At 37.3% G+C, this 13,328-nt stretch overlaps 1 protein-coding gene across 3 annotated transcripts; it reads left to right on the top strand.

The window, feature by feature from the left end:
* Positions 1-4,899: 4,899 nt before the first annotated feature.
* LOC125012216 (probable E3 ubiquitin-protein ligase RNF144A-A) lies at positions 4,900-7,017 on the top strand. 3 transcript variants are annotated; one of them, XM_047592038.1, is made up of 5 exons: positions 4,900-5,071; positions 5,327-5,463; positions 5,604-5,704; positions 6,027-6,182; positions 6,305-7,017. In XM_047592038.1, the coding sequence occupies exons 2-5, from the start codon at positions 5,394-5,396 to the stop codon at positions 6,761-6,763; spliced, it is 786 nt and encodes a 261-aa protein (XP_047447994.1). In that variant the 5' UTR covers positions 4,900-5,071; positions 5,327-5,393; the 3' UTR covers positions 6,764-7,017. The 3 variants fall into 3 exon arrangements, with proteins under 3 accessions (XP_047447994.1, XP_047448013.1, XP_047448004.1); XM_047592057.1 differs by having other exon boundaries at positions 6,710-7,017; XM_047592048.1 differs by having other exon boundaries at positions 5,366-5,463.
* The last annotated feature ends 6,311 nt before the right edge of the window (positions 7,018-13,328 follow it).

The raw sequence follows: 13,328 nt of genomic DNA on the forward strand, positions 1-13,328 counted from the left end.
CAACATTAAGCAAACTGATTGGTTTAAACTGACTTATCTCTACTGAGCCCTTCTCTTTGGGAATGAAAATCCCCCCTGCTCTATGCCACGCCTTGGGGAATGACCTGTTTCTTCCAAACTACCTTCATCAATTTAGTTTAATTTGATCACATTTTATTTTATCTTATTTTATTTATCTTTCTTGTGGTTTTGAGTGTTTACTTTTATTTTCAACAAAGCTATGGTGACAAAATAATTTCCCTCGAGGATCATTAAAGTCTGTCTAAGTCTAAGTCTAAAGCAAGTGTCTCCAACCACTTGACAGATTCTCATATTTTCAAACTATCTGAATGCTTAGCGTCTAAGAAATATTTGCGTCAACTTCAAACCCAATGCCTATGGAGATCAAGTGCACCTTTGTGGGACACCAGAGGTTTTGCAAAATATGAGCACCACTGCCACTGTTTTAACCACACTGTGCCTGATGTGATTAATGTGTGTAAATCAGATCACATATTACATCTTATTGTTTGCTTAATTGTGACATACTTAAAGTTTTTTGTGGAAACTTGTGTATTAACATTTACCTACCTGGTCCTGCAACTTGCCACACTGCATGGTGAAATATATCAGGGTCCTGGGTCTGACATCTTGGAGATTTGAAAACTTCACACAGAACACATTTTCAAGTGAACCTGAAATCTGTACATTGTGATGAGCTCAGTACACAAATGTGTTTTTGTACAAATGTTATTATTGTCAGTGAAAAGAACTAAACTTGAAACTGCCTAAAATACCAGCTTCAGTCACTACCTACTTGGTAGTGGTGGTGAAACACATTCTTGTTTTTATGTCACTCAAAGCAATACACAAACTCGTGATCAATAACAATAGTTGCTAATAATGCAAGTACCCCAGACTGAACAATATGGAAATAGATGAGGGGAAAACAGGCTGTCCTTCTGCAGTCACATGACTTCTCGTAAAAAGCTGGAGAGAAACTGGAAGTAAGAGAAATTTCTTTGGAACATTGGAGGACCAATTCTGAAAGAATAAAAAATACATGAAAAAATAAATAATGAATACCTAAATATATGCCAGAAATAATTAATTAAATAAATACATATCTAAATCTATGACATAAATGCTATTTATTTATTGATGCACACAGTTCACATACACAAAGCAATGTTATTCAGATGAGGGGGCTGTCCACACTGGCTGAACATTCTCCTATTGGTTATTCGGAATAATGCACAGATCGACTGCACATTTCTTGCATTTCATAGTCAGCCAGGTAGTTTTTTTTAAAATGGTGCAGCAACGGCAGGCAGGAGCTAAGATAGACATACTGGTAATAAAGGGTGCTTTGCATCATTTCAGTGGTGTACTACTTAATGACTTTATGAAAATGCTGGTAGATGCAGTCATCATTTAATTGCGTTATTGTTATTTATGTCATACAGCTGAAAACAATGTCTCTCTGTAGGATATTCTTGTTTTCCTCACTGACAGCGTTCCAGCACTGGGCTTCTCTCCAAAGCCAAGCCTGGAGTTCCCCAAGTTCATTACTCATTCCCGATTTTCACAGGCTAATACTTGTGAAAATATTCTTCGCATCCCAGTTCATGCTGAATACACTGCTTTAAAATCCAACATGGATTTGCCATACCCAATTCACCAGGGTTTGGAAGAGTGTGAGATGTAATATTATGGAGGGCTTTTAGAACTTGAATTATGATGAAGATGTTTGTTTGTTTTTTCCAAAATAATTTCTGCTATTTCGTTATTAATATAAGTAGAAATGTTCTTTGTTACCTTGGTTTTGTGTTTTCAGATTTAAGAATGTGCACTTGGTGAACTTTTAAGTAGGAACGTCCGATATTGACTTTTTGTCGATATCCGATAGCCGGTATTGCCCAAATTCTTAATTTCCGATTCCAATATCAACCGATATGGTATACTGATATGTGCCAGAGTAATTTTAGGTCACATGTCTCCTGCTGTGGAATTAACACATCATCTACTTTTATTGTGGCATTATGTTATCTGTTTTCATTATTGGTGGTAAAACTGATAACGACATGAACAGATATTACAAAAATAGGCTAATATCGGCCGATATTATCGGTTGGCTGATATTATCGGTTGGCTGATATTATTGGACATCCCTACTTTTAAGTTGACAATGTCATTTATCTACAGACCCTGATGTGACACAGAGCAGCAATTGAGTGATTAACATAGATTATTCCCTCTAAAGGTTATGGTAAGGCCTTAATAAATGGTTTTGTGTACCTGCTGGTGGACTGGCGCATTGTCATTTTAGTGTCTACAGGATATGAGAGGAACTTTGTACATCTACTCTGCTACATTTCAGTTTGTGTCAGTTAAGGGGTCCTGAAGTGAAAACATATCTATACGGTGATACATCACATTTGTTTGAAAAAACAAAGTATATTAAGCAAATTTTTGGTCCTAGGACCTGTACACTTCTTTTGTCCATTAGCATCCCTTAAATGGTACCGCTGAAAGATTAGTCATTTCAAACTAAGATCTGAAACCAAATAACAGTGTTGAATTTTGCGAAATTTCTCAAAATGACTTGTTTATATCTGGGTCTATATGTGACAATGTATGACCACACAATAATATAGTAAACAACTGAATTGCTTAAGCTGGTAGACTATCTCTCAAGCAGGTCACATGCTCTGACAGAAAGTTCAGCTCTGTGATTTCCATCATCAGTGAAGTCAATTGTCCACAGTTGCAGTGGGGGCTGACTCTCCATTGCTCTCAAACTGTGGTTATTCCACTGGTTCACAAACTCATCCACAGATCTGTTTATTCTTCGATGATAAACATGGTAAAGAGCTATAATTTGAAGTGGGCAAGTGCTGTCTAAAAGTCCAGGGTTCTAAATCATGAACCATTTAACATCAATGTTCTTATTACCACAAATAAATTCCACAAAATCACAAACTCATCATTGGCACCTTCCAAATTCACACCAAACTCCAAATTCCAAAACACATAATCCATAACAACACACTGGTCCCATTACAGGAACAACCAGTTTCTGGAATACCTTCAAGTCAAACCATCAATTCATGCAAAATACAATATCAAAACCATTAATTTAGATTCACCCCCACCAATTTCGAACCTGATTAACATTCATCCGAAAAAGAAATTTGATATACTCCTGAAATTCCTTTCAAACCGTATCAAATCTTTATACAATCTGACACAACCCTATCCATACCTACATCCAAATGGGAAAAAGATCTGGCAATTGCTCCTGATGCTGACTTCTGGAACCACATCTGCAGAAACATTTACTCCATGTCTAGAAATGCAAATCTATAACTTATAAAATATAAAATACTTCAGAGGATTCACTGCACAGAACAGAAACTGGCAAAAATGGGATCCACATCAGAAATCTGCACAAACTGCATGCAAAATAAACCGGACACTTACCTTCACGCATTCTAGCGCTGCACACCTGTCGAACAATTCTGGAGCGAGGTCACCGATTCACTTTCTGTTTTCTTGGGTTGCCATATCCCCCTGTCTCCCTCCCTCTGTTTACTTGGTGACACCTCTGCAGCAAACCTGACAAACCCGAACAATAAACTCCTACTGGTGGCCCTAACCATCGCCAAGAAAACTATCCTCATGAACTGGAAGTCCAAACACAACATAAACATAACTCACTGGAAAAATCTCTTATCGGACTACATCTCAATGGAAGACTTCAATCAACAGCTTGCAAGGGAACCTCTCTCTATTTGGTCACCACTCATTTTCTCTTCACAAAACAGTCCTTCATGATGCCTGAGAGCCAATTCCACTAGAAGCATCAATATCATTACATCAAGTCTTTGCATCTCATTACAATATCATAGCCAGAATATCATTAACTTACAACATACCTGTAGCTCCACAGTTATTGTATTATATTGTTTTATATAGATAGTATCATTACTAATGAATTATAGTATAGCAGTGTTCCTCTCCATTTTTTATTTTAATTTTTATTTATTTTAGTTATAACTTATTTTCCTATCGGTCCTCCACTCCCCCTGTCCTATAATTTCTTGCTGTTGTTATTGATAATGCCTTAGGCTGGTTCCCAGTGGGTCAGCAGGAGCCCAAGGCACCATATTAAAATGAATGAATAACTAAATCAGTGTCATAGAAGATTTATCTTCCCTATCCTTCCTCCTCCCCCTCCACTATCTCCTACTGTCCTTCACTATAGTAATTATTATCACTTTAATTATTAATTGTTTTGTATTTGTCTGTTTGTTTTATTTCTTATCATTATTATTTTCCTTTAAAATAATTATTAATGGGGGATTATTTTACTACATATATTCTTTATATATCCTTACTATAATATAAATAACACTGTAATGTGTACTGAGGCTACAAGTCCTCTGCAGGGGACACAGCTTCGACTCCTGTGGCTCTTTGCTGTGCATCTCCCCCTCTTCCTGTCTCCTCTACAGCTGCCCTATCAAGTAAAAGTAAAAAGCCCGCACTCCACCGCAAGAAAATGAAAAAGAAAGGAAATGTTCCAACCCCAGAGATTGTTGAAATGTTTAGATTTTTAAACATTACTGCACATTTTCATGTGTATCTTACATACATAATGTAGTTTTGGCCCTCCTGAATGCTTGTATCAATCTTAGGGAATTGCGTCATTGACCAGCTAAAACAACACATACTGCACCCAGGTTCATTACTGGCAGAGTAGACCCTCTACAATGTTGATTCGCCCTCTGTCCGCTCATGTCTCGTCCCACAGGATGTACTGTTCTTAAACACACCTGCCAACGCTGAACTTTGATCCCTCTTCCTCTTAAACTATCATCATGTAGCACAATTCACTCGCCTTAGAGGTCAGTCAATGACCACAAAAGCAAACGGCTGCAGTTGCAGAGCGCACGTTCAGCTACACCCTTGTACAGCAGTGTAATTTCTCCATCAGTTTCTCACAGACAGTTCAGAGAAATCACTTCAGCAGCGAAGCCTATTTCACCCACCACTCACATCTCTGAGGATCAGCACACAAGCTGCGCAGGTAAAACCCAGTCTGATTCGATCACAGAATGTCTCCAGATGTAACACACTGTAGTTGGTGTTTCGTGGATGAAAACTGCGAAACACCAACCCATTACTTGAATGTACAACTATGTGTCTGGCGGTCTGTGTATTATTGATTATACGGCGCGAATCTGCTGGATAGAAAGATAAAAAAATATGTTGAGCAGCTCATAGTAGCTACTAATGTTACTACTACTGCTACTAAAACCCCACCTTTACTGTCGAACTAAAGATTTAGCACCGGATGAAACGTTCTTTGTCACCACTTTAGAAGAGAAGTTGAAGCAGCAAAGTAAAACATGTCCTCAAAGAGTTATGACCCTGGGGACTCCACACTGAAATTTGTCGACAGAGAGGACGAGTTAGACTGTGAGTATAAATGATCGATTGTTATGTATTAGATCACAGCAACAATAATTAAATAATAGGAGGATAAACCACTGGTGGAAAATGTGATATCTTTGAATCTAGTATAAAAGGCCAGTTACTTTGTGTTTATGTGTCCTCAGTTCTGTGTGAAGGTTTCGAGTCTCCAAGAGCTCTGATGTCCTGTGGTCACGCTGTGACCCTGATGTCTCTCACTAAGTGGTGTCGCAGGTTGTTGGACGAGGTAAGATCATCATGTCACAGCACTGTCTACCTAAATTAAATGGATGTAGCAGAAAATATATGTAGTCTATATTTTCTCAAAACTTTATGATCAGTCTCTTCCAAACATATATGTTTTTAGTGTATATTGTGTCTATTCCACACACAGTCTTCCTCCCACACACTATTGTGGTTTTAGTTTTACATTTGATCTGAACTACTCCTAACAAAAAAGTATCATCTCATTTCTCATGTGTGAAGTTATGCTCCCTAGTTGTATTCAGAATTGTTAACATGTCCCATGGCTAATTTCCAACTATTTGCTTTTTCATATTTTAATAAAGGGTAAAAGTAGATTTGTGTGTGGCCAGATGAATTGTGAGGTGGAGTGGTCTTATGAGGAAGTTTGTAAAATGGCTCTTCTGACCCCTGAAGAAAAGAAGTACTTTGAAAAAACCATGGCCTCCAATTCTCTCAGGACTTACTTTGATACCAAAAAAGTAAGTGCCTCATTTCTAAACCACTTACTTACTGTATGTGGCATTGTGTTACTTACAATGTGTTATTTGCATTGCATCAAATAGGGACATTAAACAATGTCTCTCTGTTATGATTCATTTAGTGTCCTGGCTGCAAGTCTTCTGTTGTGAGAAAGAATGAAAATAACCTGAATGTCTGCTGCAAAGTGTGCGAAGCAAACAAGGGAAAGACTTATGAATTCTGCTGGCAATGTCTGAAGGAATGGAAACGTCCACGACTACAGTCAGACCGCTGTGACAATGATGGCTGTGCCAACGAGGCTTTAAAAATATTAAAGAACTGTCCAGTTATGGCCTTTGAGTCTGTGAAAGGAGTCAATGATTGTCCCTCTATCCGTGCCTGTCCAACTTGTGGCACATTAGTGAAACACAGCACAAAAAAATGTAAAAATATTGTCTGTCAAGGATGTAAAGTGGAGTTCTGTTTTGTGTGCCTGAAGACCACTAAAGAGTGTTTGGAATTGAAACCACACAGTTATTTTGCACAGTGCTCCAGTGATGTTGCACCGAGACAGACCTCTATACCTGTGCAGAAGAAGTGAGAAGAACATGTGCTGTATGTGCTTCAGTTTCTTTTGATAATTCATTGTGATTTTGTTTTACATTGAACACCAGTGCCCATTGTTGTGTTTTCCGTCTGTCTGTGTTTGAACATTTGAAATCAAATTTCTTCATACAACTTTATGTCTACAAATATTACACATATTGGTATCAGAATCGCCAAGTATTATCTGTGTACAACGGTGTAAAGGAATGACAATAAATGTGAATCATTTAATCGATTCATGAATTTGAATGAGAGCATATTTGTGCCATTCTTTCTTCGCATCCACCAATATATAGTCATTTTATGTTAAACGCCTCAAACAGGCAACAACCTACACCACGAGCAAGTTAAATCAGAATGATCATACTTTATTAACACTCATAATACTTTATTAATCATTACAGGAACTTGTGGTTAAAAAACATCAAATTAAAGTTTTGGGATGATGCAGGCCACAGATTACTGTTATTTGAAGATTATTTTTATTTGCAGAAAGGAACAGACATGAATTCTGGAGATATTTCACACTGCACAAAAAATAAATAAAAGAATAAATAAAAAACCTACAGATATATGCCATGAACAATTAAATAAATAAAAACCTAAACATATGACATAAATGCTATTTATTTATTGACGCACTACTTCACATGCACAATGAAATGTTATACAGATGAGGGGGCTGTCCACACTGGCTGAACTATCTCCAATTGGTTGATTGATGAATGCACAGATCGACTGCACATTTCTTGCATTTCACAGCCACGTAGTTTGATTTGAAGTGGCGCAGCAACGGCAGGCAGGAGCTAAGATACGTTACTGGTAATAAAGAGTAGATGCCACATTCATGAACATGATGAAGACTAGATACAGCATTGACTGCTCCAGTGTGAGAAATGTTGTCTATCTTGGACCGGTCTGACTCCTTGAATATATTGAATGAAACCCTGAATATATTGAATGAAACTTTGAATATATTGAATGAAACTTTGAATATATTAAATGAAACCTTGAATATATTGAATGAAACTTTGAATATATTAAATGAAACCTTGAATATATTGAATGAAACTTTGAATATATTAAATGAAACCTTGAATATATTGAATGAAACTTTGAGTATATGGAATGAACCCTGAATATATTGAATGAAAGTTTGAATATATTGAATGAATCCCTGAATATATTGAATGAATCTTTGAATATATTGTAGCGACCCTGCATTAATGTGTTGTGTTATAATGTGTTATAATGTTCTGTTATAATGTTCAAGAGTAAAGAAGATTTCGGACTGTCCATGAATGTGTATAGTACGAGCCTGTATGTGGTTGGATGAGAAACCGAGGGGGTGGAGATGAGTGTGAGGGGATTGAGACTGGTGTGTGTGCGAGGTGGTGAGAAAGAAGAGGGAGACGTGAAGGCAGTCAGATAAATTTGTGTTGTTTTTTTGGTGTGGTTGCGGTCGACAGTAACCTATCTTATCTATTCCTTGGTGAAAGGGTTTGAACTCATTGAACCATTGAAAGAGGACAGTTCTGAGTAGCATATTTCTTTTACTGCCACTCTGAAATGTAAGAGAGGTGAGTTTGGTGACGTGGTGAAGCCTTTTTTTAAGGAACATGGACAATCATCCCCTCTGTAGGGAAAATACACACAAAACATACAGTACATGAAAAAAATAAGAAATATATTTGAAGAATTCATCGTAATTAGAAAAGCATGAACTCTACCTGAGGATTGATTGAATTCAACATCAGCTCCAAGTGATCCTGGCTGCACCTGTATCATATAGCATAGCATATTTACTCTGAACCAACAAAAAACTTAATGTTATTGTATATGAAAGTAGGTTGACGTGGTATGTGTAGAATGGAAATTGTCTCAAGACACTTAACAAAAACTGGCCTGAAACCTCCAGAGCAGCCTGAAGGTGAAGGTGTAACTCCCTTCTGGTCACACTAGGCTTTTTTCTATAATGACATTCATAATGTCAGCTGTAATCGACATTTTTGTTATAGATACATGGTTTATAAAGTTTCATAGATTTAACTTTCATAGCATAACTTTTATAACTAGCACTAAACGAGAGTTAGCTACAGTTCGTTAGCAATGGTTGAACAGATTATTACAGAACAGTAACTATGGAAACGACTAAATACAACCAATAGAGATGTTCAATCTGACGTGTGAAAAGTAATTCCTCATGTCCTGTTTTGTTCGATCTGCTGATTTTACAGGAGAAGCTGCACAGTGCTCTGGTTTAGTGCTTCAGTACCGTAGCAGCTGCTGCTGGAGACCGATCCAAGATAGCAGCAACGTTTCTCACACTGGAGCAGTCACTGCTGTATCTAGTCTTTATTATGTCCATGAATGTGGCGTCTACTCATTATTGTCCATGAATGCGCTGGCCTCTACTCTTTATTACCAGTATGTCTATCTTAGCTCCTGACGCCCATTGCTGCACCATTTCAAATCAAACTACCTGGCTGGCTGTGAAATGCAAGAAATGTGCAGTCGATCTGTGAATTATTCCGAATAATCAATAGGAGAATGTTCAGCCAGCGTGGACAGCCCCCTCATCTGAATAACATTGCATTGTGCATGTGAACTGTGTGCATCAATAAATAAATAGCATTTATGTCATAGATTTAGATATGTATTTATTTAATTAATTATTTCTGGCATATATTTAGGTATTAATTATGTATTTATTCATGTATTTTTCATTCTTTCAGAATTGGTCCTCCATTACTATCATGCAATGTTCCAAAGAAATTTCTCTTACTTCCATTTTCTCTCCAGCTTTTTACTAGAAGTCATGTGACTGCAGAAGGACAGCCTGTTTTCCCCTCATCTATTTCCGTATTGTTCAGTCTGGGGTACTTGCATTATTAGCAACTGTTGTTATTGATTGTGCGTTTGTGTATTGCTTTGAGTGACATAAAAACAAGAATGTGTTTCACCACCACTACCAAGTAGGTAGTGACTGAAGCTGGTATTTTAGGCAGTTTCAAGTTTAGTTCTTTTCACTGACAATAATAACATTTGTACAAAAACACATTTGTGTACTGAGCTCATCACAATGTACAGGACCCTGATATATTTCACCATGCAGTGTGGCAAGTTGCAGGACCAGGTAGGTGAATGTTAATACACAAGTTTCCACAAAAAACTTTAAGTATGTCACAATTAAGCAAAAAATAAGATGTAATATGTGATCTGATTTACACACATTAATCACATCAGGCACAGTGTGGTTAAAACAGTGGCAGTGGTGCTCATGTTTTGCAAAACCTCTGGTGTCCCACAAAGGTGCACTTGATCTCCATAGGCATTGGGTTTGAAGTTGACACAGATATTTCTTAGATGCTAAGCATTCAGATAGTTTGAAAATATGAGAATCTGTCAAGTGGTTGGAGACACTTGCTTTATATACAATATAATGAAGTGTTCTGTAAACTCTGAAAGAATGAGATGTAATTTTATTTATTTATTTAAAAAAAGTATGAATCTAGTGTAGGAAAAAGGTATCATGCATCTACATTCTGGAGTGCTTCTGAAAAACTTTGGGCTCCTGAAGCTGGCTCCCTCCCTCCAGCAATTAAAGAAGAAGGCATCGGAGAAGTTCTCTATGAGTGCAGGTAAACGTAAAATACACTTTAGGCTACATTAACCCATTTACTTTGCAATACGTTTTGGTTTTCTTCTGTAGCCTATGCTGTGTTGATCCAATATGCCTCATACACTGCCAGTTAAGGGAAACACTGCAGATATAAAGGAAAGGATGGGTGTGGTACGCTGCTTTTATGTGATGCCTTTAGTGTTTATTAACGTACTCATTTTAAAAGGAAGTTCTCTGACAGTAGTTTACAGCTGGCTGTGACCACAGGCCAAAGCTGCTGCTTGGTCTGTGTGATCTCTGAAGCATGTGGCTGGACATGGTTATTATTTGACCCTCGGCTGCTGATTGTTCAGCCTATAGAGCTATGTATATGTTCAGCTGTATACTATACTATCCTGACAGAGCCAGTGCAGCCTGTGTTATTGGTAAAATAGTCCTGAGCAAAATAAATTCTATTTTGATGTCGCCTCATTTTTGAACGTCCTGACTCTTTAATTTTTAAATATATGGCCAATATGCAACTTTCCTCATGTAACTTTAAACAACTTCTTTTTCAGAACAATTACAATTAATACCATGAATTAATGTTCAAATACATTCTTAGGTGTTATGAACGATGTCTTCGGATATTATGAACAAATCTTTACTGTTTTCATCTTGTTTCTCACCTCTGTTTATGTGTGTGTTTGTGTTTGTGTGTGTGTGTGTGTGTGTGTGTGTGTGTGTGTGTGTGTGTGTGTGTGTGTAACATGATGCAGATGAGCTGGAGATGATCTTCACAGACCGGAGGCTGGATGAGGACAACGCCCTTCTGTGTTCATATGGAATAAAGCACATGTCCGTTATCCATCTGGTGTTAGTAGTTCATGGAGGATTGACAGCTTGACAGAGAGGACCAGAAACCAACACCCTCCTCCTTCTTCTTCACTTGATGCCACATCTCATGACCTTTTATTGCTCTCTCTGGGTCACAGGGTTCTATGACGCAGAAAGCACTTTTCCAAGATCTCTTCTACTAGATCGTCTAATAAGTGGAAAACTGAAATTTATTTTGAATGTTTGAAATACAATCTCTTCTTTCAAGCATATACCCTACAAATATAAAAACTTGATGTTCAGTTGTTTTCTAAATTTGCACTGGATATTATTTGTATATACCAATGTAAAAGGATGACATCTGAAGCATTTAAACGATTCATGAATTTGAATGAGTAAGAGCATACATACAATATTTGTACCGTACTTTCTGTACTGTCTGTCCAATTATCATCTTTGAGTGTGTGAAAGGAGTCAGTGTTTGTCCCTCCATTTGGGCCTTTTGATGAACTTGTGGCACTTTGGGGGAAAATAACACAAAAAATTGTATTTTCCATCTGTCTCTAATTTTAAAAGTTTGAAATCATATTTCTTCAAGCAACTATATATCCCATAAATCTAATATGGTGCTAAATATTATCTGTTTAATATGGTGTAAAGGGATGACAATAAATCTGGAGGTTTTTAATCGATTCATTAAATTGACTGAGAGCACATTTGTACCATTCTTTCTCAGCATCCACCAACACATAATTATTTTATGTTAAATGCTTCATCAGAATCAGAATACTGTATTAATCCTCATAGGAACTTGTTAAAAACATAAAATTAAAGTTTTGGGATGATGCAGGCCACAGATTATTATAATTTGAAGATTAACTTCATTTGCAGAAAAGAACAGACATAAATTCTAGAGATATTTCACACTGCAACAACATCTAAGTTTGGTATTGAATATAATAAAATACAATACAATACAATAAGATACTGAGGTAGAAAAATAAAATAAAAAAAAAAAAAAAAAAAAAAGAATAGGACAAGGACACTTATATACAATATACCTAAGTAGATGCAGGTGCAGTGGAAAGATGATGGCAGTAGTACATATGATACAATGGTAATGTTATTGTAACTAAACGGTATATAATAGTAGTATATAATATAATAATAATGGAGGGGAGACCGGGGATGGTTGTAACCAATGGATACTTGTAACACTCTCAGTTTCACCAATCAGAAACAAGCTGTGGTGATGTCATCAATACAGTCCATGCCCACTAACAAATTGCACTTACTGGCGACATCTCATGTTACTGAGCTGAAAACTACCTGTTTTGGAGCCAAAAAACGATTTTTCAGGTAAGAAAGTAAAAATTTCCATCACAACTATTTTTTTGCATTGTGTCCATTGTGTTGTAGATACAGTTGTTTCACTTACATACGATCAAGTAGTAGTTTCTCTAATTTGGTGTGTTGCATTAGTGCTAGCTTTGAAGCTAAATGCTAAAAAATGTTAGCTTTTTAATGGCTACCTGGCATGGGGAGGGTTGTAACTGTTCTTAAAAAGTGTTACAACCTTCCCCTCATGTTGACATTTTGTACTGGTCTCCTTTTTACAGCATGCCTAGGCAGTGGTAGCGGAAAACAGACAGGGGTGTCCCTGCAGAAGTTCTCCAGAAGGCAGCAGCTGAAGTCATCCAGGGAACATCTGTGAGACGAGTCACCAAGGACCAGAAAATCTGCCATGTTACCTCATACAGGTATTGTAAAGCTGCAAAGAAGCTAAGAGAAGAGGGTAGCGGTGAGAAACCCTATGTAGGCTATCATAGTAGCCAGAAGGTCTTCAGTGAGGAACAAGAGGAACTTGTGGCTGAATACTTAAAGGAAGCAGCTGACCTGTACTATGGCTTAAACCCTCGAGAGGTAACAAGTGCTTGCACTTTGCAAAAGGATTCACGAAAGAGCAACAGTAATAAATAAAAGCAAATAAAGAGCTGATAACGTGTATTTCTGATGTGTGACTTAGGTCAGGAAGTTTGCCAACCAGTTGGCAGTTCAATACAACTGTAAGCACCCCCACTCCTGGGATGAGAACTCCATGGCAGGACCAGACTGGTTTTCA

Source organism: Mugil cephalus, chromosome 1, assembly GCF_022458985.1.
Source record: "Mugil cephalus isolate CIBA_MC_2020 chromosome 1, CIBA_Mcephalus_1.1, whole genome shotgun sequence".
In the NCBI taxonomy this organism is placed as follows: domain Eukaryota; kingdom Metazoa; phylum Chordata; class Actinopteri; order Mugiliformes; family Mugilidae; genus Mugil; species Mugil cephalus.

Bases quoted from the DNA above. Each gene is read 5' to 3' on its own strand.
- LOC125012216 (XM_047592038.1), top strand. From the start codon at position 5,394: ATGTCCTCAAAGAGTTATGACCCTGGGGACTCCACACTGAAATTTGTC. The intron at 5,705-6,026 runs GTAAGATCATCA...ATTTTAATAAAG, and splicing joins GTCGCAGGTTGTTGGACGAG to GGTAAAAGTAGATTTGTGTG. The intron at 6,183-6,304 runs GTAAGTGCCTCA...TGATTCATTTAG, and splicing joins CTTACTTTGATACCAAAAAA to TGTCCTGGCTGCAAGTCTTC.